The 26659-nt window shown below is 42.5% G+C and overlaps 2 protein-coding genes across 7 annotated transcripts in view; one reads left to right on the plus strand and one right to left on the minus strand.

Annotated features, from left to right (window-relative positions):
• The window catches only part of RASGEF1A (RasGEF domain family member 1A), a 224869-nt gene that overhangs the window by 37062 nt on the left and 161148 nt on the right, over nucleotides 1-26659 (minus strand). For 4 of the 6 annotated variants that reach the window (XM_079975711.1, XM_079975708.1, XM_079975712.1 and 1 more), the window contains exon 2: nucleotides 3329-3508. In XM_079975711.1, the coding sequence (XP_079831837.1) occupies nucleotides 3329-3502 (174 nt within the window). In that variant the 5' untranslated portion in view covers nucleotides 3503-3508. Of the gene's footprint in view, nucleotides 1-3328; nucleotides 3509-4056; nucleotides 4506-10066; nucleotides 10293-26659 lie in introns of those variants that run through there. The other 2 variants (XM_079975709.1, XM_079975713.1) reach the window with 2 other exon arrangements.
• Nucleotides 1-26659, plus strand: part of LOC307215928 (uncharacterized protein) — a 231283-nt gene that overhangs the window by 25723 nt on the left and 178901 nt on the right. The window lies entirely within an intron of this gene.

Here is a 26659-nt window from a genome sequence, read left to right on the forward strand (position 1 = left end):
CGTGGGCAGATACCGGACAAATGTTCCAATTTTTAGACACAGGACCCAGTTAATGCTAGATGGTAGCACCAGCCACTCCTCTAAGGGACTATTCAGATGCAGCACTAACATGCATGGAGGCCACAAGCAACTATCATGATATTTTTTCCTGTGCCACCATGGTTGTGCAAACAAAATGAGGCTGTGGAATCTTTGGGGTTGAAAATTACACCCCATTTAGTTTCCAGCAGCTGGAGAGAATTTGGGAGAAGGGGAAAACCATGAACCCTTGGCCCAATTTGAGATAATACAAAAGAAGGTTTGGGGCCTTGAAACTGAAAAGGTCGAAGTGGATTCCTATAGCTCCTAAACTTGTTGCTAAGAGACACGCTTAATTGAAGGAGGGGTGGAGGAGAACAGGAAGAGAACATGTAAAAGGGAAGACTAAAATAGTAACTGTTACTTAAGGACCAAGAATGCAGTGATAACTTCTGAGGAAGAAGAAAAAAAATATTTTCCCCTTCAGCTCATTCTGTTCAATCCAGAATGTTTTGTCTGAATATTTTTCTGAAATGTTTGCTTGCAATGGGCATCAAGGGTTGCAGCTAAGGACATTCCGTTCCTAACCTCCAGAAAGCTGAAGTCTTGCGAGTACGCATATTTTCCTGGGTACTAGGCAAATGAAGTCCTGTATGCACAGAATCCTCTATGGAACTGTGTGTACCTCTTCTCTCCCCCCCCCCAACCACCCTTGCAGTTTTCCTGTTACCCTCCAGCGTGGCAAGAAGAAGATGGGGGAAAAACTTGTTACACTCCAAGTGACCTTTTTGTGCCTTTCTGGAATTTGTATCCAGTTGGAGATATGGGCATGGGACAATTTCTGCTTGGGAATGGTGAGGAAGTAGCTGGTCGTTAAAATGGTGTGCTAACATGGCCCCAGAATTTAATCTGCGCAAAGACTGCATAAAGGCAACTTTTGTTTCCATTGTTAATTATGTCAGTAGTGTAAGGAGACAGCTGGATAGCTCCCTTGGTTAGAGTGTGGTGCTGATAATGCCAAGGTTGCAGGTTCGATCCCCGTAAGCGACAGCTGCCTATTCTCGCATTGCAGGGGGCTGGACTAGATGATCCTCATTGTTATTTCCAACTCCATGACACTATGAAATGGGGCAAGAATGGCACACCAGTCTTGGGTATAACCTGGATAATGGCACCAAAAGGCAAGGATTGTGCAATATATGGGCCACTATTGAAATATTGTATTTTCTTGCTGCAGACTGTGCAATTTCCCCTTCTTCTTGAATTGATTTGAAAGATAAAACTGCAAATCTCACAGTCTTTGGCAGAAAATGATAGCCAAAGACCACGGTGATTATGCTTTTCTCTGTCTCCTGATTCAATTCAGGAGGCATAGAAAACTCCTGCATATACTTGGGTGGGAGGGCATAATTTCCAGCTAAGGACAGACCACACATCTGGTTATCCCTTCTCTTACCAAAATTAACTATTACTTTTTGTTTGGAAAAAGGGGAAACCAGCAGGGGAGGGCCGGCTAGTGCCAGGAGCAGGAGAAAAATGCAGTTTCAAGCTGGTCCCAATTTAAATGTAACAAGTTTTTGGTTTGTTTGTTTTTAAGCTGGTGTTCATATTTGGAATCCTTCAACCTTCAGAGTTTGCCCCTAATTCATAGATACATAGAAGTATAAATATGCCCCCCCCCCAGCATCATAAAGGAAAGATCAAACATGCATGTTGTGCTGTATGCATTTAAAAGGTCAGGAAAGAATAGAGCAAACTATTTAGAAGCAACCTTCCAGGGTTTACACATACATGGGAACTGCCTGTCTACTAGGTGCAATGCAATTACAGGTCAGCATAACTGGTTTAATAGGCTGGCAGGACTCAATAACTTTTTATCATGTGACTAAAGTTGAGTATATCAGACATTCTCCTCCTTCAAGAGGTACACGAATTGGCAGATTTGATTGTGGGAGCAGCAGGAGGAGAATATGAAGAGATTGTTTTAAAAGGTGATAATGCAGCTTGCCCCTGAAATCAGGGGCCTCTGAGATATAACAATACTCATGTTACTTGACATTTCATTTTGTCCCATTCTTAGCATGGTTCTCGAATTGAATCCGTTCCGGAAGTTTGTTCAACTTCCGAAAACGTTCGAAAACCCAAGGTGCAGCTTCCGATTGTCTGCAGGAGCTTCCCGCACTCAATCAAAACCCACGGAAGCCATGACGGACATTCGGCTTCCAAAAAAAGTTCGCACACCGGAACACTCACTTCCGGGTTTGCGGCATTCAGGAGCCAAAACATTTGAATCACAAGGCATTTGAAAACCAATTTATGACTGTACTTAAATACTCAACAGTCACAGCAGTATGCAAACCAAGAGGCTTAAGCCACTGCCAAAAGTCATCCCAGTTTAAGGGTGGATACTTTCTAACACACCTCAGATGAAAATTTATTCACTTAATTTTTGTGTGAGATAAGCCCCTCATTGTTGAAACGGCACGATCAAATCATTTCCCTGAGGTCTGGCAATCAGCATGCTGTCTTAAGGAATTTACGAAGGTGTATACTCAGAAAGTGCATTTTTAAAACACTGGATGCAGCAAATCTGCATTTGTTTTGGTATTTATATTTAGTTTCATGAATTTCCTCTAATCCAAGTAACTCAGGTTGGTATAGTTTCTCCTCAAAATAACCCTATGAAGCCAGTTAACAAAGAGAGAGTGACTAGCCTAAGGCTACCAAGTGAACTTTGAGTCAAGGTCCCCCCAGTCCAAATCCAAATAATAAAAGCTTGAAAATTCGAAATGCAGTGTATACTAACAAAGATCTGACCAGCAAAGTGAGAAAGCTGACAGTTCAACAACCAAACAAAAGTATCTAGGCCATATCTGCACAGCAAAGTTCTACTGATTTTATACAAGTTCTTCTTTTTTTTACATGGCTTTCTCCACTAGGATCCTTAGCTGGATGATGCTGAGAACAGCCTCTGGTCAGAGGGAGGAGATTCCCCCCTCCCCTCCCCCCAAACTACAGATCACAAAGCTCCTTAGGGAGAGAAAATGACTTTTTAAGAAATTTAATTGTATTGTGCAAATAAGCTCACCATGTTTCCATGGGAAGCTCACCATGTTTCCATGGGGAAAGCTGCTTCAACCAACCAACCAACCAACCAACCAGTTGCTAACTAAAAATCCTAGGAAAGTGTTATAAACTTATAAACACCAAGGATGAATTCAGTTCTCCTCCAGCAGCTGTGCATACCCTCAAGTCCCCAGGCCATGAAAACGGTGGCAAAAAATAAGGAAAACTCCAACCATTTACTTACATCTGGATAATAGTCTGTGGTGGGTACTAGGCGCTCAATCAGGGCCTCTAGTGATCCAGAGATGAGACTCCCATCTTGATAAACAGGATCTCCACTCCTCTCTCCTGTATCTGGCTGCACCTGCCCACTACATCCGGAACCAAGCATGCTGGAAAATATTGGTGTCTGGGGCATAGTTTCCTGCAAAAGTGGAGGGAGAAAATGGAAGCGATGTGAGCCATATACAGCGGCTTTTTCATGTGTCTCATTGGTGCTTTCCCATGTTTTGAAGAAATATCAGCTTGATCCTGTGCAACATTAGGCCTGCTTAAGTCTACTACAATTATTCGGCTTAGACCTCTGGCCAACTCTTCATAGGGTCAGACTGCTTTTTTTGTACTGCACATAACATAGCATGAACTTTGGAAGAGGAATTTGCAGTCCCAACATGCCCAAGTGTGCACAAAGCCTTTTGTCTGGCTTTGTTGTTAAATTAAATACGCATTGATAGGCCTACATTGTGCACTGGCTAGCAGGATGACATTTGTGTCTCACAATAAGAGTGTTTGAAGACAACCTCGAGGACACATTCTTACAAAGGAGTAAACCAAACAGTCAGTCTTAAAAATTGTTCATAAGGATTCCTATGAAAACAAGTAACTATTAAAAGAGAAGCTTAAGATTCACAATTAAAATATTCCAATGAAAAACCCACAAATTAAACACATGGTGGAAGTGAGTTGCCTTACAACAGGAGTTGGGGACCTGTACCCTTCCAAGGGTTGTTCAACTTAATCCTCAATAGCCTCAGCCCAAGTGATCAGTGGTCATGGTTGGTGGGCTCTTCGTCCAGCAAATCTGGAAGCTCCTCACTCCTGGGTTTAAACTTTGTAAGTAAAGACTTCAAACAATGGGCCTTACTTGGGGGGAGAATTCTCAAGAGAAATGACACTGCCCTTCCAAGGCCATCGATGTTCAAGCATCCCAAGGATGGGGCTTGTGTAGTGAAGTCTCTTCAATGGATCTTAACAGGACAGGAAATATCCACATGACATGAGGAGCTTCCCAAGGTGGAACAAAGCAATTCTGCCTGACCCGTTTAGATGGCTACTTAGCAGAAAACTGATTCAAGCATGGCTGTTCTGCTTCATCTGGTTTAGATCTTGACAGCAGTTCATCTCATTTGCCCTGCCCTCTCATACATGAACAGTTCTAGAAATGTCTGAAGATGTGTCTGCTGACACAACATCTGCCAAAGAGCAGGTAATCTGGGGAGGCAGTTGGCTTCTGGAACACTGAAGAATGCGTTGCTGGGGTGATGCTTTCAAAGGTGTGTGGGCTATAGGGACAGTTGGGAAAGGGAGCAGTTGGTTAAACCGAATATCCGAGTCTGGCAGCTTTCTCTAAGCATGGTCAGAGGAAGGTAGCAGGAACCAGGTCTTATCCTGGGACAGAAACACATGTGGCCAGACTGCCTGTTTGTCTTAACAACATACTGGTTGCAAACACAACCTTACAGTGTCTTGTGTTTCTGTCTTGCTTCAGGGAAAAATAGTATACCTGCTATCCTGGATTATTGGCAGAGATCAGAGCTCCCCCCCACCCAGCTTTTCTCCTAGCTATCAGACTGAAGTATGCGATAGTCAACAACTACAAATATGTGTGGCTGCAAAGCAAATTTACATGGGAGGCGAAAACAATCAAGTTGCCATGGTGTGCTTAGATCATGAAACGTGAATGTCAGAGTGATTATGCATCAGCCCTCCATATGCTTTCTCAGTATCTCGTGTTTACTAGCCTGAATTTTCAAGGTTGCTAAGCTATATCAGGAGTAGCTGCTAAGAGAAATCCTCAATAGTGGCTCAGGTGACATCGCTTTGCTTCCTTCGTGCCATGGATATTGGGATGGCTTTGTAAACATTTCATGGCTGGTACGTATGGTATCACGTCCATGAGACTGTGTTATTGCCACGAACAAGGGATCTAGTGGAAAATTAGTTTCCTGAAATATGTGAATACTCAAGGCCTATAGCCAAAGATAGGGCTCTTTATTGCTAGTTAATATGTAATTCTTCACCTTTGCATTTCCTGGTCATGAGCAATTTTGCCATCTCAGTTTTCTTTTCTTTGCAGTTTCTCTCTCCCCCGCCCCAGCTTTTGCTTTCCCTCTATTCTTTGGACTCTACTTTCTTCGGCAGATTGGCACTGCTTTCTCAGGACCTTTCCTTTCCAAACCCCCCATTTCTTCCATATCGCCTTTCCTGCTGCCTGCCATGCTTGTTTCTGGGCTCTGAGCTGCTGAGCCAATGGCAGTCAGAGACATTTCTGCTTTTTGTGACGTTAGAGCAACTAAGTCAGTCACTGCCAGGCACATCATAAACCACAAAGTCCCCTTAATCGCACTAAAATGTAGATATCCTGCAATATCTGAGGATCCATTAACTAAGTTATAACACATCACTGTTAAGTACTGCTAGAGCTCCTGTATGCCATCACTCAGAATTCTACCATGCATATGTAATGTCTATATGGCACATGAAAAATTCCACCAGCCATGGAGCTTCAGCAAACTTTGTAATGGGCATGCATGACTCCTTACTGCCCTTTGATGCATATGCAAGCAAACAGTTCATGAACCTCCCACTACCTGATGAAAATTCATGGATGTTCATTGCAAGGTCCAAGGTGGTGAGTCAACCTCACTTCATCATTAATACTAACACTAAAATAATTGTTGCTTTCTACTGTTAACCCTCTTCCACTCCCCGCATTCCCCAAAACAAACCCTGAATGGTGTAACACAAATGCCTCACACCTCTTAGGACAATAGGGGCTAGAACAAGGGTATTGCAACTCTCATAACTGCTCCCATTGCAGGTCCTTCCCTTCACACAATTTACTTATATAAAAAAGAGGGGAATGGAACTACTTTTGGGACAACCTTGAGGAGGCAATACCACAACATGATGTGAGCTGGGGGAGCAACATTAAATTTCATATGGCACATTAATTCAGTGTGAGCCAGCTTTGCTATATAAAGCACCAGCCAAACATTATGTTCCCTTTTAAGGCAGCTCCCCCCCCCCCAAGCAATATTTAGCAAGCCAGTTGGGGACTTGTCTAAGTTAATTCCAACATCACCCTGACACCAAGACATAACTAAAAGAAGAAAACTCCTGCCAGCTCATATGCTAGGACAGAATCCTGCACAGCTGTTTACGACTTAGAAGGCAGAATGTCCCTAATAGTAAACAGCAGCATATCCCTCCCACAGTCCAGGCCAGTGTTTGTCATTTAAATGTTTGAAGTGACTCATGTGAATGGGGACGAGAGACAAAATGTACAGCATCTAATTGACATATAATTGAGAAATGAGACACGGCAATTCTATGCACAAGTGCTTTCTTGGTAATGTTCTGTGGTATTTCACAAATTTAGTCACAAGGCATCCTTGTAGGCTCACATGACAGCTTGACAAATGGGATGTTTCTTTGGGAGGGAGGGAGGGAGGGACGTGGAAGGCAGCTTGACTCTGTTTATTATGCGAGTTGCCTGTGAGTTTACTCCTTCCTTTTAAGGGATATGGCAGTGGTTTTTAATGAGCTACTCATGTACAGTGTGCACTGTCAGGCTATTTCATCTAGATGCATGCCCAAACTGCAGATTATGGAATAGGAGGGAACATGCTTCTTTCATAATATTAAAACGCAGGGTCAGGCAATGAAATTCATTCATTGGCAGGGTTACCACAGGCAAAAGGAGGTATTCCTTCACAAAGTGAATAATTAACATAAGATTCAAAGCAACAAGATGCAGGGATCTGCTTAGACCAGTGGGGCCTGCAACAAAATGTTGTCATGTAAAGGTAAAGGTAAAGGGCCCCCTGACCATTAGGTCCAGTCGTGGCTGACTCTGGGGTTGTAACACTCATCTCGCTTTATTGGCCGAGGGAGCCGGCGTACAGCTTCCAGGTTATGTGGCCAGCATGACTAAGCTGCTTCTGGTGAACCAGAACGGTGCACGGAAACGCCGTTTACCTTCCCGCCAGAGTAGTACCTATTTATCTACTCGCACTTTGATGTGCTTTCGAACTGCTAGGTTGGCAGGAGCAGGGACCGAGCACCGGGAGCTCACCCCGTTGCGGGGATTTGAACTGCCGACCTTCTGATCGGCAAGTCCTAGGCTCTGTGGTTTAACCCACAGCGCCACCTGCATCCCAAAATGTTGTCATGTAGTGCACTTCTTTTCAAGGTTAGAGCCTGCCAGCCAAGCCCTTTTCCAGGAACACCATTCCATACTGCTCCCAGTTGCCATTCCACCAATGGACATTCAGCATCCTGAGGCCACTGACTATGGACAGTACTAACTAGATGGTTTTGGTAGTGTTGGGGTTTCCCTTTTAAGATTTCCCCTTAGGGAAATCTTTTTGTACTTTTGGAAACCTTGGGTTTGCTTCCAAGCCTGCTGCTCCCTCCCTCTTATTCATCAGTAGCCCCATTTAGGGTACAATCCTGATAATAATAAAAACATTGTTATTTATACACCAGCCACTCTGGGCAGCTTCCAACACATACAAAAACATAATAAAATGTCAGACATTAAAAACTTCCCAATACAGAGCTGCTTTCAGATATCTTATAAAAGTTGTGTAGTTCTTATCTCCTATCAGTTGAGGAAGACAGGTGTATCAACAGCTCTCAGCTTATGATAGTTGAAAGTTACCATGTTAAGAGGCAGTAGACCTCTGAACACCAGATGTGGAGGGCAGACCACATGGGAGGGCTGTTGCCTTCATGCCCTTTCTCATCATCTGGCCAGCTGTTGATGTAAACAAAATGCTGGACAAAATGAACCTTTGGCCTGATCCAGAAGGACCACTCTTGTGTTCTTAGGCACCTAGATTTGAATATGAAGAGTAGAATCCTTGGCCGCGCATGAAGAGATTCCAGATCCATGAAATGACATGTTAGTACATCTATACTAAACAACCCCCTCCTCACATTTTAAATAAACTTGGGTAGAGGCTTGCACCTGCTAGCAACTTTGCTGGTATTGGTGCACACACTACCCATGCTCCCTGGCACCCACATGTTCAGAATGAGTGTAAAAGCAGAATGTGTGCAAACTGCTGTACATGTGTACAGCTTGGTTTGTGGGGCAATCAGGGTTCCCAATTCTGTGAAGGAGCCCCATGTGTATTTGGCTCTAGGGAAGGAGACCACTTTCACAATCACCCTAAACATGCAGCGTTTAAGAAGCAATGCTAGAAGGCATTCTGCTGCTGTTCCTCACCCACCACCCCCAGAATGTGCAGAAAGAGGGAACATATGCACACCTGGGAGGTCACGTGGTTCTTATGACTGTACATTGCAATTCAGCTAAACCTCCCCAGGATCCATTTCTTTACACCCTTAGGTATTCTGTGGCAACAAAACCTACTTCCATTTCCCCCCATTGGGGGAAGTCATAAGGGGAGGGAAAGAAGGAAATTGGAGTTTTTCCCTGATTATTTTCTTGTTTTTTTGACAGCGCCTTTACATCTCTAGAGAGGACTGGCTTATCTCAAATAAGTTGCTTGCCTGTGGATTTCCTTTAAAATACCCCATTTTCTTTTCACAATGACCTTCTGAGGTTGGCATAACAGGGACTTACTGAAGGCTACCCCAAAAACATGACTGAATAGATGTTTGAACCTGGATTTTCCCAGCCCAGGGAAATGCCACCCCCCTGTACCACATTGACTACCAAGACAATGGATTCAATGGTTTTGAGACTTGTAGTTGCATGACATGTTTCTCTTATGTAGTATAATCTAGAATAATATAAGCGAAAAGCAAAACCTCTCCCTGCCCCAAGGAACACAAAAATCTAAAATAACATAACATTCTGCCATGTATTCCCTCTCCTATCATTGATCATGGTGTCAGAAAAATGAAACGGGTGATGACATCACATTGTGCATTGTAGAATGCTATAGGTTGCCATGAGGAGTACAAAATATACACAAAGTAGTGCGTCTAGCAAGATCTAGTTCCACTTCAAGAAAAGAGAGCAATAACCAAACAAGTTAAAAGCTAACAGAGAGAGAGAGAGAGAGAGAGAGAGAGAGAAGGGGGGAGAGAGAGAGGGAAATAATATATTTGCTTTGGCATGTTAAGAATGCAGAGCTGGGATGTTTAAGATTTTTATGTTCTCCCATGCCGAGGCTAAAAGTCACCTACTCTTGTTATGTCTGTCAGTAAACACTGGAATAGAGCTCAAATAATTCCTTATTTCTAAATAAAACAATGTAAAACGCATACTGTACTTTCGCCAGCAGTCTCTGGAGCACAAGTGCTCTGAAGCTGGCCCAATTATATTTATACGACAGCAGCCAAACGCGAAACCAAACCGCAATGTGCATTTTGGATCTGTAAGCAAAAATGCACTTTGACAGGATCCCATAAAGAGAAAAAGAGACACCCCTCCAGCTTTTTTAACGTGGGAGCCGTTCTTTTCCCCACAACACAGCAAAGCCATTTAACAATATCCACATACGCACTACTTTTAAACCTTGGCTGTAGTGCATGACATGCGACACGACTCCAGTTTAGCAAAGAAGCCAGAGCTTCACCTGGGGGGACTGAGTCCCGAATGTCATTTACTGCTTTTTCAGGAGGAGGGGGAAAGAAGTATTAGAACAACAAAACAAAACAAAACATTCCCAGAAAATTCCGTAAAAGAGAAATAAAGGAAGAATGGGGAATTCTTTTTCCTTACCCTCATTGTTTTCTGTAGTATGTACATAAGCTTGTAGTGTTATGTTGATCCTGGTGGCTTCCTAAAAGAGGTAACCCTTAGTCGAGCATCGCAGTTGGAGCCTGAGAGGAGAAAACGAGAAAGCTCTCTGGCTTCAGCTGCCCTTCCCGCCAGCTCAGATCTCAAAAGCAGCTCCAGTTGATCTGAGCAAAACCAGAAAGCCTGCGAGCTTCCCAGACCAGCTCTGACGTCAGCAGCTGGCTTGGCTTGCCGTTGGCTGAGAGGAAGCTTGTCTGATTCAAAAGGAGTGGAGTTTACTACTACAGCTGCCTTTTGTGCGCTGAGAGTGCCAGCTTTGAAAGGAAAAGCCCACCCTCTGCTTCCCTTTATGAAAAGCTTTCCAGCAGGTTGGGTCGCATGGTAATACTATTCCCCACTCACCCTTCAGCTCTGCTTTCTCCGAGATCGAAAGGGCTGGGCTGCAAAGATGAGGAACTTACTTGAATGATCTGGAGTTTTTATTTTGAAAAAATAAAACACCCAAGGTCGTGTGTGGAGCAGTCAGGGTATTTCTAGCCAGTTTCACAGAACCGACTCTGTTTCTCTAAATAGTTCCTCGTTGTTTCGAACAAAGGCTTTTTGAGTTATTTCTTGTCAGAAGGGGAATTCTGACAGATAGTAACGGTAAGCACTGACAAACAGACCCTTTGCATGAGTGCCAAATCGTGGATTGTGTACTTGTGATTTGGATGGCTATTATTATTATTATTATTATTATTCATTTATGTAGCATTATCAGGGCACATGGCTCCTTACAAAGTTTTACAAGCAACAAATAGTATGATCATCCAGCAATCCAAACAGACTGAATTAACAGATACACAGCACACTCTACATTGCCATCAACTTCACATTACTTCAATAGGACGCTAGCAGCTGTGGAAAAATTCCCCAGATCCTAATAATTAAAACAGTGTTCTCATCCCCAGCTAAAACCTAACAAACTTTTGCTTACATTCATCCTGTTTCCTTTGCCTCCCTTCCTTCCCTTTGTTGTCTTCCGCATTGTGTATATTTAGAATATACACCCTTCTTGCGGTGGAGACTCACCCTTCCCCACTTGCTAACATGCTTCTACTCCTACTCTTATAACAATGGCCGTAATTAGTAAATAATAATAAAATAATAATAATAAAACAATTACTGTATATCATGTTAGTATGCTTACAATAGCTCTTTATTGTCCAACACGTTTTGCCCAGCTAATAGGGTTAACTGCTGTCCTGTCCTGGAATAATTTATGGGTTAAAGGGCAGGTACTGTATCTGTAGCCCTCTGATTTTTTCCGCTAGTAGCCATGTCTTTTGGTCTTAATTTGTTACCTCTTTTTCCAGTATTTAGACATATCAAATATAGAAGAGGCTTGTTTTAAAACTGAATGAATGTTCTAGCTCATTTAGGTTTCATTATTTGTGTTCAAGTGTAGGAAATGCAAAAGACAATTTAAAAGCTGATTGCGAAAACAGTTCTTAGATGCTCCACTCCCTGCCCCCATGACCCTTCCCCCCCCGCCCCCGGCCCTTCATTGCTGTGTTGAAATATGCACGAGATTACTCACATGGTTAATTGTTAAATGCAACACAGTCACATCTGACTTTAAAAGAGGAAATTTCCCCAAAATGAAGTTGAAAGAGAAAGTTAAGAAGGGTATGTCTCCAGAATGCTTCAGGGTTATTGAAAACTACAATATTAGAAGTTCAGTTAGAATGGTTACCACCGATCAAGAAAGGTACCATCAGGACCAAGGGGATGTGGTTTGCAAGCAGAGTGAAGGAACTGTTAGAAGCAAAGAAGGCTATCTTCAGAAAGTCTTGTCCAAATGAGGAAACAAACTTTGGCAAAAGAAGTGCAAGCAGACAGTATGAGATGGGGGGAACGAAATGTGAGGCGTGCATAGTTATGAACAAGCAAACATAAAGACCAACAACAAAAAATCATTATATACATTAGTAGCCAGAGATAAGCTAGGGGAGTGCTTCAGCCTTTAGACGACAAGTAGGTCAAAGGTATATTGAAGGAAGAAAAGAAGTTTGCAGAGAAGCTGGGTGAATACTTTTACAATGGACAATATAGTTCAGATCCCTGTGCCTGAACTAACTTTCACAGGAAGGAGAGTCTGAAGAATTGTGGTGATAAGAGAAAGTGTTCTAGGCCTTAGTGGCAAAATAAAAACGGAAAATCACCAGGTTCAGATAGCATTTACCAAAGTGTTTTTAAGTAACTCAAATGTGAAATTGCTGATACTGTTAACAAAAAGATTTAATGTGTCTCTAAGATTGGCCTCTATAAAGGAAAGTGGCCATCAGGATGCCAGTTTTTAAAAAGTGATCTGGGGGAATCCAAGAAATAACATCCAGTTAGTTTCATGTGTCTTCCAGGAAAGCATATGAAGAACAAGTCTTGCTGAAGCAGAACCAGCATGGCTTTTGCAAATGTAAGCCAGCCCTGTTTCACTAACCTCTTAGGGAGCTTTGAGAGTATTAACAAGCATACAGATAGAGGTGATCCAGTTGATATTTTGTACTTGGACTTTCAAAAAGCTTTTGCCGAAGTACCTCACTGAAGAATTTTGGAGAAATTCTAATAATTTATTTATCTATTTGTTCTGGAGGATCAACAAGAATGAATTAAGTGTGCATTTCTGGCATCCCCCCCTTAAGTATTATGATTGTATTATTTATATTGCATTATGAAAGAAGAGAAAAAAATACAGTATTACCTAAATTGCTTGGGACCCATATGCTTCAAAGAGCACCTTCTTCCATAAGTTCCTCTTCACATGCTCCATTCATCACCTGAGGAATCACCTGAATCCCAGGGGGCGGCAAAATGGAGCAGAGTCCTTTTTGTGGCATGCACCTTGTGGAAAGTCCTCTTGGTTTAGATTTGCCAAGCCCGAACACTTTGTGGGCTAAAGCCTGGTTTAGGATGGAAAACCTCCATCCTCTCATTCTTATTAATATTTTAAGACTGTTTTCCTTTATAGCTTCACTCAGTTTGGGGAGCTTTATGAATGGATGTTTTTTGTTGATTTTTGTTTTTAAATTAAGGTTTATTTGTCAATTTGGTTTGTGTGTATATTTTATTGCTATTGGCAGCTTTGAATTTCGTTTTGCGGGAGACAGGAGAAGGATATAAATTTATGAAAGAGACACCAATCATTTAGCTATATTTGGTTTAAAGGCAAGTATGACTAAGATTTTTTTCATTTTCATTTTTTTTTAGTCTAATTCTTGTTGCTAAAACTGGGCTACTCGGGACATAGCTCCAATTTTGTAACCTGGTTGTTGCAACCCATCACTTCCCACCTTGCTTGTAAGAATGTATATATTTCAATGTATTTAGAAACACTTACATTTTGGCCTCCACTGCTCTACACTTAGTCCCTGCCTTGTGCCTCTTGAAAGCAGCTGTGTATAATAACAATGGCGAACATGCCTAATAAGAATGACTAACCTGCGGCTTAGGCCCTATTCTAAACAAACCTTGGAAAGAACTAATTTCTACGAGCTTCTCATCTTGAATGTTGGTGGGTGGTTAGGGACAAGGTTGTGTGTTGCTCTTTCCACACTCTGTTACAAAGGTCATGGCAGTTCATCTCTGTCAACATTTGAGGCTTTCCTTGCATGGTGATAAGAACAGTTCTATCAAGGTAGTTGAGGAAACAACGGGCTTTTCCCTCATAAGCACATTTCCAGTATCTTATCCCTGGTGTTTTCTGTGTGTGGCTAGGAGTAGTCAAAGTGTTACCTTCCAGATGTTGTTGACTTATAACTCCCATCAGTCAGCACAGCCAAAGTCAGGGGTGATGGGCAGAGGTGTATCTAGGGTCCCTTATGCAGTTGACAAGGATCTGTATTGCCCCACCCCCCGGCAAATCACTTTACCATAGTAGCCACATTAGAAATCACTACATTTTATGTGACCCAAGTAGTCAAAGTGTCTGGAGTGAGGGTGAGGTGAGGAGGAATGGCAAGAAAGACAGGAAGAATCTCCTGCGTTTGATCTTACTGCAACAGCAGTGGCATGTTGCTAAACACATATACATCATAGATGCCATAGTCTCCAGCGGTCTACCTTCACCTCACCATTTCTTCTACTGCTCAGTTTCCAGCTCTGGTCTAAACTCATGACCTGACACAGATAACTGGAGGCAGATTTCTGGGGTGATTTTTGTGTTCCCCCAGGGCCTACACCCCCAGAGAGTGCCGGCTTCTCCAACCCCTAGGTACACCTCTGGTGATGGGAATTGTAGTCCAACAACTTTAGTGCATTTAATATGTGTGTATTGTCTGCAAGAAGTGGTACAAGTCTGTCTTTGGCTTAGATTGTGGATTGATAAAATATTTGACCCAAACCTCTGTATTTTAAAGAAAAGTGTAACGAAAACAAATAACCAAGCATGGTTTGGGTGAAAGGTTGGTAAAGCTCCCCTTAGATACCTAGATTTTACATGGCTTTTCTTAGAAGTGTCTGGAAATGTGTAAAGGAAGCACACAATAAAAGCTATCATCGTCAACTGACCGTAAACCAGTTTGCCCCCCAGCCAAGATGGGGTACATTTCAAAGTTGTGTGAAATTACAGGAAAGAACATGACTTCAGTTTGGTTTGAGAGGAGTATTACAAATCTCTCCTTTTGCTGCTTGCCTTGAACTGCCAAAGCAGGGAGGTTTTTATGCACCTGGCTGGCTGGTAGGCTTGCCAAACAACCAGCAGGAAACTGGCCTGGCCAGATGTTATCTGTGTTGTTTTTACTAGCAGGCCAGTTGGTTTGTAGCTGTGCACTTTGGGGTTTTCCAGGGTTTTGCTGCTGTTCTCCTTTGCAAGCCATTCTCTGTTTTGTCTTGGTAAAATGCAAATAATATTTCAGTTATAGGTTAGACGGTGATGCTTATACTGTACTATGGTAAAGGCTGCCATTCAGGTTGCATTCTTCCAACTGCTGAGAATATTTTACAGTTCCTATTTCCTTTATCTACTTCAAACCCTTCCAAAAATGACAGTTTTGTCATTTTTATGGTGTGAAACTGAAATTGATTCATTCAAAGTCGCTAATGACAGAGTTTATCACAGCTGGCCAAAAAGTGTGACCCTAGCCATATTTATCCATATCCAAAATCACATATAGTCAAAACACAGGGGGTTCAATGGTGGGTGGGATTACCAGACTTTTTTCCTGGATGCCCACCCCCTTTTCACCCCCTTTTAATTCTCTCCCCGCCCCAGCCAGCACATAAAGATGAACATACACAAGTTAAAGGCATGTAAATTGTGGGCATACTGTTTTAAAAAATAAGTCTCGTGATATTTAATGTGTCTTAAGCATAATCCTATATGCACTTACTTAGAAGTAAGATCCACTGAACGATGTGGTACTTATTTCTGAGTAAACAGGCATAAGAATTACAGCTCAGACACAAGACCAATGTGCTCCATTTGCACTGCAGTATGTGTTATGTACACATAGCTCTATAAATAGCACTCAGTTTGACACATAAAATTTTTGGGAAGAGAAACTGTTCAAAAGTATTTTATCCTACTCAACAAGTCTGAGCGGGGCTTCCTTCTTTCTTTAGACTAAGCACTTTTACATAAAATTGTGAAGGCGGGGGTCAAAGGGAACCGTGATAATTTAAAGAGTCAAAAACAAACGAAGAACTGGATTACAGTGCGCTGCAACCAATTTACTTAAAGACACTTGGATAAATTGCATACCCGATTCCTACAGGACAGCAACAAGTAATTACAAAGGCACCAATTTACATTCTTCTGAATCATGTTAATTACAAGGGAAGTAGTTTTGACATATGCCATTTACATCCTCTTAGTAAGTTCTTTCAGTAATGCTTAGGTTCATTACATGTACATTGCTCTTTAAGAAGAGTTCGCAGAACATCATGCATGCTACAACCACTTGAAGAATTCACATTTTTTTGGATTCCTATATGAAACAACCTGATGCACACATCTCAGACCAATGCGTGCATTGGAACTTAAGTTATCCACCATATTTCACATTTCTCCAAGTGTAATGACATTGTTCTGGAAAGTATCAAAATATGGATTTTGAGAGCAAAGGCCCATTTTAATGCATATTCTCGGAGAAAAATACACCACATGCCAACCCTTGACACCACCCCTGATTTTGAGAAGGGTTTGTTGTTGTTTTTTAAATGCAGATTAATGCGGAAATTGAAATAAATTATGGGAGAAAACTTGTGACGTGGTCTAGAAACATAGAGATTCATCCTTCCCTAATACATGTGCAATGAAATGCTGTTCTGAAAAAGAAGTTTGGTGCGGAAGGAGTGAGGGAATGGGGAAGGAATAATGAGGGCAGGCCACGGAAAAGACATGATCTTTCTCACTCTGTAAATAGCAAATAATGAGACTTCTAGCTTACTAGTGATTTAAGTCACTCATGTACAGTAGCAAAAAGGTTGGGGAGCATCTAAGGAAAAACAGTCTTCTTATCATAGAGGATCTTTCACCTCAGATTTGTACAGGAGGAACACATTGCTGGAAACATTGCTTGGAAACATTGCTGAAAGTGCCTTATTGGAATGCAGTGATATGGTAAACCAGTGGAGGGGATGACATGCTCGACTGCCTTTCTTTCTTATGTAACAGCACAACCTGTACACAAAGGGAGGTATTCTTGGAATGTTCATACTCAGCATGCTTTATGAGCTTAGTATTATCTCGGGCCTCCCAGTTAGAAGGTGTGATACAGAGGCGTGAAGCAGAAACCCTCAGTTAATTTCAACATATTAGATACTCCATTGCAAACCAGATTGGCCACAACTGTGGTGCAGGCAACTTCTGCAACAAGTGCTTAAAAGCAGTTTACTGAATCTTCAGTCAGGCTACAGCCAATACCTTCCTAGGCATCTTTGGATCTAGTTGCAATAGTTTTCAAGCTTCCCTCCTTGCAGAGAGCCTTTCACGTTGGTTTCGTTTGTCATGATGTTCTAATGTCACCCTCAGCTTATGTGGGGCATTGAAAGTGTCTTGTTTATGAAACTGGATTCTACAATGTGCAAATTGAGAGGGTACTCTGGAATTGCAAAGGAAGGCTAATAGGAGCATGCCATCTTGCTTTTAGGAAAGCTTGCTTGCCATTACTCACAAGGAACCCCTGAAAAGTGTCTGAAAATCAAAGGGTTTCTACAACAAAATTTGAAAATCATTGGAGCAGTATAAAATGGGCCCAGCATCTTTAATGTAGAAACTGAGCTTTTATCTCATGATGTTACATATTTTGCTATAAACTAAGCTGGAAATAGGGACGCGGGTGGCACTGTGGGTTAAACCACAGAGCCTAGGACTTGCCGATCAGAAGGTCGGCAGTTCAAATCCCCACGATGGGGTGAGCTCCTGTTGCTTGGTCCCTGCTCCTGCCAACCTAGCAGTTCGAAAGCACGTCAAAGTGCAAGTAGATAAATAGGTACCACTCTGGCGGGAAGGTAAATGGCATTTCCGTGCACTGCTCTGGTCCGCCAGAAGTGGCTTAGTCATGCTGGCCACATGGCCCGGAAGCTGTACGCCAGCTCCATCGGCCAATAAAGCGAGATGAGCGCCGCAACCCCAGAGTCGGTCACGACTGGACCTAATGGTCAGGGGTCCCTTTACCCTTTACCTTTAAGCTGGAAATAATAGTAATGACAATAATTTCTAGTTTGTTTTATTGTACTGTTTGAAATCAGGCCCACAGCCAGAGGTTTTGTAATGGGGATGGCATAGTGCTAACTGTTGAGAGTCATTCTGGAAAGAGTGAGATTGGAGTGGGTATTGTTTTTTAAATCAGAAATAACAAAGCCCAAATACATGTAGTCCAGTTTAAGTCAATAAAATACAACTTTGAATCCTCCTAAGGATAGATCATTATTCCCCAGTGCTTTTGCAATAACTAACCAGAATGCTAGAAGCAAGGAGCAAATTTACTTCATTGTTCCTGAGAGAAAAATAATTTTGCTGATGTTTGAATCTGGGTAGAGAATGCTCTTTAATATTGTGGTGTTCATATAATCACTTAAGAGTGCAATCCTATGTAGCCATAGGGCAGACTGGATCTTCACCTTGGATGTTGAAGACCAAACTTCAGTGTTGAAGCCTACTTCTTCACAACCACCAGCAGCATCCCTCTGAAGTTCTGGCCCAACTGACACCACACTTCTGGCATCAGTAGGGCCAGAAAAGGGACATTCTGGGGACATTCTGGATCCAACAACTGGAGGAAGGTTTAGACACCTCTGAGCATCTCTAAACCTCTCCCCCGCCCCTTTCCCCTCCTGCTGGAAATAATGGGATGGAAACAGACAATCCTCACACCCAAAATTAATACTTTAAGGCTCAGAAACAACTGAGGTATGCAGACTGTTCTTCCATCCTCACTTCCACTCTGCTGGCTTGAGACCAGAAGGGGTTTGCATTAGGTGGCAGAACTGCCTTCAAATTTACACCTCCCCTCTAACACACGTTGGTATTACACCCTCAAAGAATTGATTATAAATTTTGAGTATGGCAACTGAAACACTATGCTACAAACTATCCTCTCAATTGTAAATAGTATGCTTGTTATTTTACTGATGATACTAAACGCTTCCTTTCTTTAGAAACCTCAGAGTTGTTTACATGGGATATATGTCATCTTCCATCTAGGCACTGACCAGGTTCCATACTTATTGAGTGCTTCCACATACGTAGTGTTGTATGTACAACATAGTCTTGTATTGCTACACTTCAAGCACTGTGCACTGGTTTATTGTGAGGTCCACAGCTCTTATTTGAAACTGCACCACATCAAACAAGCATACTATATGGGAAGTTTTGGAATTTTCAAAATGGGGTGGTTGTTCAGTTTGCCTGTTATCTCTACGCAGCGAAGTAACAAAGCCATTTAATGCAGCAAACACATCTTTTAAAAATTCATTTTTTTATGCATTCATAGGGCAATTCACAAGAATGTTTTTATGCGAGTGAATTTTATTGAGTCTATTACGAGTTTAAATGCTGCAAGCTCTGTGCTGGTTTGTGACCTTGTCATGTGTGAGTGCAATGGTAAACAAGCTTATTCAAAACTGGGCTGGATTAAGTTTAGGGTATCAGTTTTTAGTGTTCTTGTTTATTGCTACTGGGTTGCTTTGGCAGGGCGGGGCTCTTTTCAGTTGGCAAACAAAGCCTGACACAAACAAGAGAGGCACGCAGGGTGAGGTGGCAGCATGGAACGTGCAGGAAATGCCCTCCAGGAGCAATTAGCAGCAGGTAGCTAAGTATGCAGCCTCAGAGGGCACCTAGGGGCGATACCTCTGTATATTATAAAGTTTCATGACATTATTAGTATTTGAATCTGAATTATGCATAATGATAATGCAGTCCTATGTATATTTACCATGAGGGGGAACTCCCACTGAATTTGAGCTTCCTCCTGAGTAAAAAATACATTTAATTGGCCGGTGCAAAACAAACAGTGTGAATAAAGGACGTGTCTTTTAACAATAGGAATTAAGGGCACATTCGCTTGACAAATGGAAAGACGGTTTTCAAAGCTGCCAAGGACCTCAAGCAGGGAATCCTGGGAACTGTAGTTCTGTGAAACAGCTCAGGGTCACTCCTAATCATAACTAGTTCCAAGTTCGTTTACATTTTCAGTGCAAAAGATACTTTTATTTTAAAGGAAAAGCCTTCATTTTAAAAAAATTAACCTCCCAGTTCCTTTAAAAAAATAAAAAAATTGTTACCCGTCTGTTACTTTAAATGTTCTGTTTTTAATTTAGTAAAAGGTACAGTATATGCAGATTTTTTAAAAAAGTAAATTTTAGAAAAGAATTCACTGTGGATTTTGTATAATAAATGTTAAGATTTAGTATAATAAGATGCAGTAATGGTCTCAATGAGGCAGTAACTTAATTTAGCTCTTCTCAGTCAGCTGTGAATATGAGAGCTATCAGCAAAAATCAGGTTTGTGGGTTCTGTGGCCATATCAACAGAGTTTAGTCAGTTTAGCAGTCATTCCTTCTTCCCCTTGGGATCTTGGCACCAGAAGTTCTGTGAGGGGATCTCTTAAAGACTGTCAACACCCTCACTAAACTCAGTTTCCCAGGATTCTGTGGGGCAAGCCATTGATTGTTAAACTGTCTGGGGCTTTTTTATAGTATAGGATGATATGCCCTTACAGTGTGAGCCAATCAATGGCTAGTCAGAAGTGAATATACATATGTGAATGTTCTGTATTCACTGGAGCATGCACTCAAGGCAGTGTAAACAGGACTGTGAGCCACGTAAGACTGTAATCCAACTCCCTGGCTGGCAGCAGCAGAGCTCTGATAGAGCAACATAACCGCTACCATACCCTCCAAGTATCCCGATTTTCTAGGGACAGTCCTGAAATTACAGAAACCATCCCAGCTTCTGATTTGATCCTGGAATGTCTCCATTTCCCCTGCCAGTGCTGTTGTCAAGCTAGGGGAGGAAGATGAGCCAGCGCTTGTCCCTAGATGTAGCAGTGGTGGCAGTAGCACAAGGGAGCACCCTGTTGCTTCTCCATGGCCGCCACTGCTGACCTACTCCCTTGAACCAAAAACAAACCCCTGTGTTGCAATAAGAACCAGTCACAACAATACAAACATAAGACATAGGCTAATAGTAGAGAATATATAATAGAATAATGATATCATTCAAATTATAGGAATAAGCCAATCAGAGTTCATATGTACAACAATATAACAGAGTGGTAGCGAGGACTGTGAAGCTGTGTGTTCAAAACAGATGTCTAAGGACAGTCTCACAATAGTCTTTCAAAAGTTTCAACAGAAGACGTCTCAAGTTTCAAAAGTAAAGTCTCTCAATAGTCTTTCAAAAGTTTCAACGGAAGATGTCTCAAAAGCCTCAAAAGGACAGTGTCTCCGGAATGATACAGTGGTATCTCTGGTTACGTACTTAATTCGTTCTGGAGGTCCGTTCTTAACCTGAAACTGTTCTTAACCTGAAGCACCACTTTAGCTAATGGGGCCTCCCGCCACCGCTGCGCCACTGCCACTGTGCAATTTCTGTTATCATCCTGAAGCAAAGTTCTTAACCTGAGGTACAATTGCGGGGTTAGCAGAGTCTGTAACCTGAAGCATCTGTAACCTGAAGCGTATGTAACCCGAGGTACCACTGTACTGCTGTTTCATAATAGTCTTCATCAGCCGAATATGTAAGTAAGACAGAATATGTAAGTAAGATTAATGCTAAGGATCAGTGCTCACTAGATAGTGTAGCTGCTGATCAACTATTAACTATGAAGAAGAAGAAGAAGAAGAAGAAGAAGAAGAAGAAGAAGAAGATTTTCTGGACCTTCACTTTCAAATGATGCAATAAACAAAGCTGAGGGTTGGGAGGGTGGGGCAGAGAAGGATGGGAAGTCAGTCAGAACATGTAACAGGATTTTAATCACATAGGAGCAAAGGAAGTGGAGGAGGAGGAGGAGGAGTTTGGATTTGATATCCCACTTTATCACTACCTGAAGGGGTCTCAAAGCGGCTAACATTCTCCTTTCCCTTCCTCCCCCACAACAAACACTCTGTGAAGTGAGTGGGGCTGAGAGACTTCAAAGAAGTGTGACTGGCCCAAGGTCACCCAGCAGCTGCATGTGGAGGAGCGGGGAAGCGAACCCGGTTCTCCAGATTATGAGACTACCACTCTTAACAACTACACCACACTGGCCTACGTGTTGTGATTGGCCTCCTCCCTTGGGCAGCTGGAGAGTGGGTGAGGAGGAGGAGAGGCCGTGGCCCCCCAGACTGATGTGACGTGCTGGCTCTGAGAGGCAGGTAGAGGGCAGGGTTGCCCTGGGCAGGAAGAAAGGGGGAGCAGAAGGAGTCTTGATTTTTTTTTTTTTATATAAAAGAAAATGCTTTGTGCGTCCATGTCAAATCTTGCCCCTTTCTAAAATTTATTCATTGGTGTGTGTTTTTCTTTTTGCAAATCTACCAAAGAATAAAATAAAATAAAATCGGGATCATTGAGTTTTCTCAGGACGATGTCTGCTGTGTCCCATTGGTGTAATGGGGTGGCACTCTCACTACTTGCGACAGAAAATGCTATACAGGTAGCGGTGGCTGTGAATGCTCTCAGTAGCACATTTCCCCCCACATGGGACTGGAGTATGAATTATTAGTCCCTGCATCCTTAGTTGGAAAGTGATGCTTTCCCATTCCTGCTTGGGAGGAGACTTTGTGAATAGTATCTGAGACATCACTTCTCCACCAAGGATGCTGGGATATAATTCTAGTCCCAGTTCCGGGGGCAGGAGGAGGAGGAAAGGAAGAGATGGTTTTCAGGGACAAATGCAACCTCTGCTTTCTCTTCACTTCCTGCATTTTTTCCATGGTGGGGCAGGGAGCTTGGGAGGCAATGGCTTGCAGACTGAACACAGTTCTGCTTGCATCAGGCTGCAAGCCATCCTATGTTCCCCTTGTTCCTTCTTGTGAACATTTGTGGAGGGGTGTGTGTGTGTTTGGCTCTCCTCACATGCGTGCGACTTTCCTACTAAAATTGTACCAGCGTAGCTGAATGTGCAAAACCCCTTATGTCAAGATGCAAGCACATGAATGTTTCAGCAAATCGGCAGAGACAACACAAATGTCTGCTGATGTCAGTCTTTAAAGTGGTATTTTGGGATGTTTATAAGCTTCCTCTTATTTAACAACAACATTCCCTTTGAAAGCTTTTCAAGCCACAAGACATCAGAAGCAGCAATGTGTTAAAGAAAACTAAAAACAACAAGGCTAGCAAGTCAGTTTAATAGTTCTGGCAGGCAACAGCAAAGCAACTTTCTTTATTTTCCCAGGTTAGATTTAAGCTGTTGCTTTCTTGTATAATTTTGAAGGATCCCATGTGTGAAAGTGACCATGAGACAGGCACAAACTGATAAAACTTAGGCACATGAGCCTTACGTTTACTAATACAACAATTTCAGAGCAAACCTCAGCCACGAAAGTTTCCAAAACACTGATCTGAGTCATTGCTTAACTCCATTTGCAGAAAATCCCCATAGAGGTGAGATTCTCTTGCTCTGAAAGGATCAAATGCATTTATAAAACTCATATTTTGCCACGGATCCCTAGCTTGATTGGCCATATTCACAAAGTTCTGGAAACAGCTTTGCCTTTTCTGGATATGTGTTCCAGCGATATACAGTATTAAAATCTTAGCAAATACCGGTAATGCTTTTAAAATAGCAACAACTTTTTGCATCTCTGCTCTCTTTCTGGCGATAGTGCTAAATACTTACACCATGTCTTCTAAGGTATCCTGCCTGAAAGACATGCAAATCAGCCATCCTTTCCAACTGCTTCTACTGTATGCTGCCCATTTAGTTAGATGCAATGTCTTGTGATCTTTACAAACAGTTTATTTTAAAAAGTTTTCAGAGCAGCCTGCCAGTTTGGCATATATACTAATAAACACGAGGCTACCTCTGACTTTCCAAACAAGAGGTAATCCAATAAACAGATTATAGCATCCTGATTATTGTATTCTTGTCTATTTCCAAAACTCCTTACCCATGTCCAATTCCAGTGCATACAATACAAGCATCCCTTTGCAATAGTGTACAAGCAACAGTTGCCACCAGTGGCTTGATGCACCTTGTGATGTTTCCACGGGATGACAGTGCCATAAACAATCTTCTTACAACTAATTTTGACTATTAAACAGCAGAGACTACCCAGTTTGCAAATAGTGGCCGATGGCTGCTACAAAAGTTGGCTGCCTTCCCCTCTCTCTGCCCAATGGTGGCAGAACCATGGAGTTCCAGGCACTCACCCAGGGTCTGTGGTCCTTTAGGGAATTGAGATATGGCAGAGACTGTCATAGTTTTAAGAAATATGGTTGATTCACCTATTTACACCTTCAGTCTGCATAGAAGGAGTCCAGATCTTACAGCATGGTGATTTCAAGAGGGACTTGTATCCCACAGCAATGCAGCCATGGAGTCCAAGGCATCTCTCCTAGCCTACCTGCAGCCAACCTGTCCAACATGGATCCCAGTCCTTCTTCCTTTTCCTTCTTCCAAGCAACCCTTGCTAAAGACTCTTCCTATCACCTCATACCCAATAACCCTGGCAACCTTCCAAACCCCTGTCTCTGGGCAGGGGGAAAGACATTTTTCTTGCCTTACCAATAGCCCTCAGTGGCCCTATATTGTTTCTTAATGGCCCTAGCTTGGCCAGGTCATTTTGCCCAGGCTTGCCCAGGAATTACTCTGCAGTTTGTATTTCTCCCTTCACATCCCAAATAATCAAAATCCTGCCATTTATTAATTTCTTGGGGTTTGGGGTGGGGGACGGGTCCCTCTTCCAAATCTATAACATGGCTAACATTGATCAGTGACCAATAGCTTCTCCTGTAACACAAAAGAGAGCTGTGTGGATGAAAAGTTTTTTTTTCCTTTCCAAGATCTGAATGGCTGATGCTGCTGGTAAATTTCCATAGATATTATCTGTGTGACAATGATGATCATACATTTCTCAACAGCCTTTGATGGCTTATGCAGGAAACCTTCCTTTGCATGGTGCACTGTGATAATGACCCGTGGACATAAGGGATGGATAATGACTGAGCAGAGCTCTTGAGCCAGGGCTCAGATAAAAAGTTGAAGGAAATCTTATCCAGATGCATCCTTTTACAGTTACAATCAATCTGAACCACCTTCCTGTCTCAGTCCTAGCCCTTTTCACAAAATATACACAGTTCCTCCAACCCAAATAATACATGAGACTAATGTTCTTTTCACATGTAGCTACAGCCACAGACATGTTATCCAAATGTGTCTTGAAATACGGACACCTGCAGACAAAATTATTATTCTGCTGAACATCAAACATCTCATTTAGAGGGAGAGGAGAGTGGGGATTTCTCACCCAGCCGCCTTTGTTTGACACCACATATTATGATTCCTCAGAGCCAGGAGTACATATACTGCTGATGGCAACTTTTCACACCACATAATCACAAGAAAATCCCTCCCCCCCCCCCATGGAGCACATTGCATTTTTGCAATTTAATCTTGAATATACCCAAGAGTGTATCGTCAAACCTTTATAGAAATCCCACTCATTAACAGAATGCTCACTGCTCCTCTGCCACCATAGAGACATGAAATTATACCTCTGCACAGCGTTCAACAATGGTCATCAAATATATGTAGAGCTACTTCAAGGGCAGACCTCCACAGTATACTTATCACAGGTATTAATGTCCCCCACATCTTCTATGTAATTAATAGCAACTGTAAATATATACGATGCCCTCTGATAGGGTCTCCATGATGCCAGCATCACCACCCTGTAAGGAACATGAGTTCTGCCATGGAGATGCCACTCAAATAAGTGGGCATAATTATTATTGTTACCTACCCAGAGGCAATGGAGGCAAGTTCTCCTGTGAAGGTGTAATGTATATTTGTAGCAGACTATCCCTCTAGCGGGACGCAGGTGGCGCTGTGGGTTAAAGCCTCAGCGCCTAGGACTTGCCGATCGAAAGGTCGGCGGTTCGAATCCCTGCGGCGGGGTGCGCTCCCGCTGCTCGGTCCCAGTGCCTGCCAACCTAGCAGTTCGAAAGCACCTCCGGGTGCAAGTAGATAAATAGGGACCGCTTACCAGCGGGAAGGTAAACGGCGTTTCCGTGTGCGGCTCTGGCTCTGGCCAGAGCAGCGATGTCACGCTGGCCACGTGACCCGGAAGTGTCTCCGGACAGCGCTGGCCCCTGGCCTCTTAAGTGAGATGGGCGCACAACCCCAGAGTCTGTCAAGACTGGCCCGTACGGGCAGGGGTACCTTTACCTTTACCTTTATCCCTCTAGCAGGAATTGCTGACCACTGTCCCATGTGGAAAAGGACCCAACTGCACCCTTTCTGTGAAGAACATTCCAAGTTCTGGACTTGGCCTATTCACTGGACTACTGGCTGCTTCTGGGCAGGAAGTTGTATATGAAAGCTTCCTGTGTCAACTCACTGGTGCTTTGCTTCATCAGAAGGATCTACCTGAGCTCTTGTGTTCCTGGTCTTGCCTTCAGTACTGCCTGGTAGCTCACTCTCTGATCCTGATTGCCCTTCCTTTCCTGTCTTCAGACACCTTCCCATGCTCCAGCCCTGATTCCTAGAAAATGTCAAGACCAAATCTTACCCCAAAATGCACCAGCTATAAATTAGAACCCATTTTTTTTACCTGTTTCAAAGCTGCCTGTTGACATGTGTTTTGTTAATTGAAGCAGTGTTGAGATATCAAGAGATAGAAATGTGGCATATGTCTGTTTAAACAAATTACTCATCTCCCACGTATACAGAAGCCCCCCTTCCAAACTTTCTTTCATATTTGTTCTGCTCGGTACTGATGTTTCTGCAAAAAAGCTAATCCATTATTCATCAACACCTCTGATTTTGGCCTAAAATCTGAATTAGAGATAATTGGAATCTCTTCCATTGTTTATGTTCACACATCAAGGATCATCTAGTCAGTGCTGTTATGCTTCATGTACTGAAGCTAATCTAATTTTTTGAAAAAGGGTTT

This window comes from Podarcis cretensis (assembly GCF_951804945.1).
Source record: "Podarcis cretensis genome assembly, chromosome: 5".
Lineage (NCBI taxonomy): Eukaryota > Metazoa > Chordata > Lepidosauria > Squamata > Lacertidae > Podarcis > Podarcis cretensis.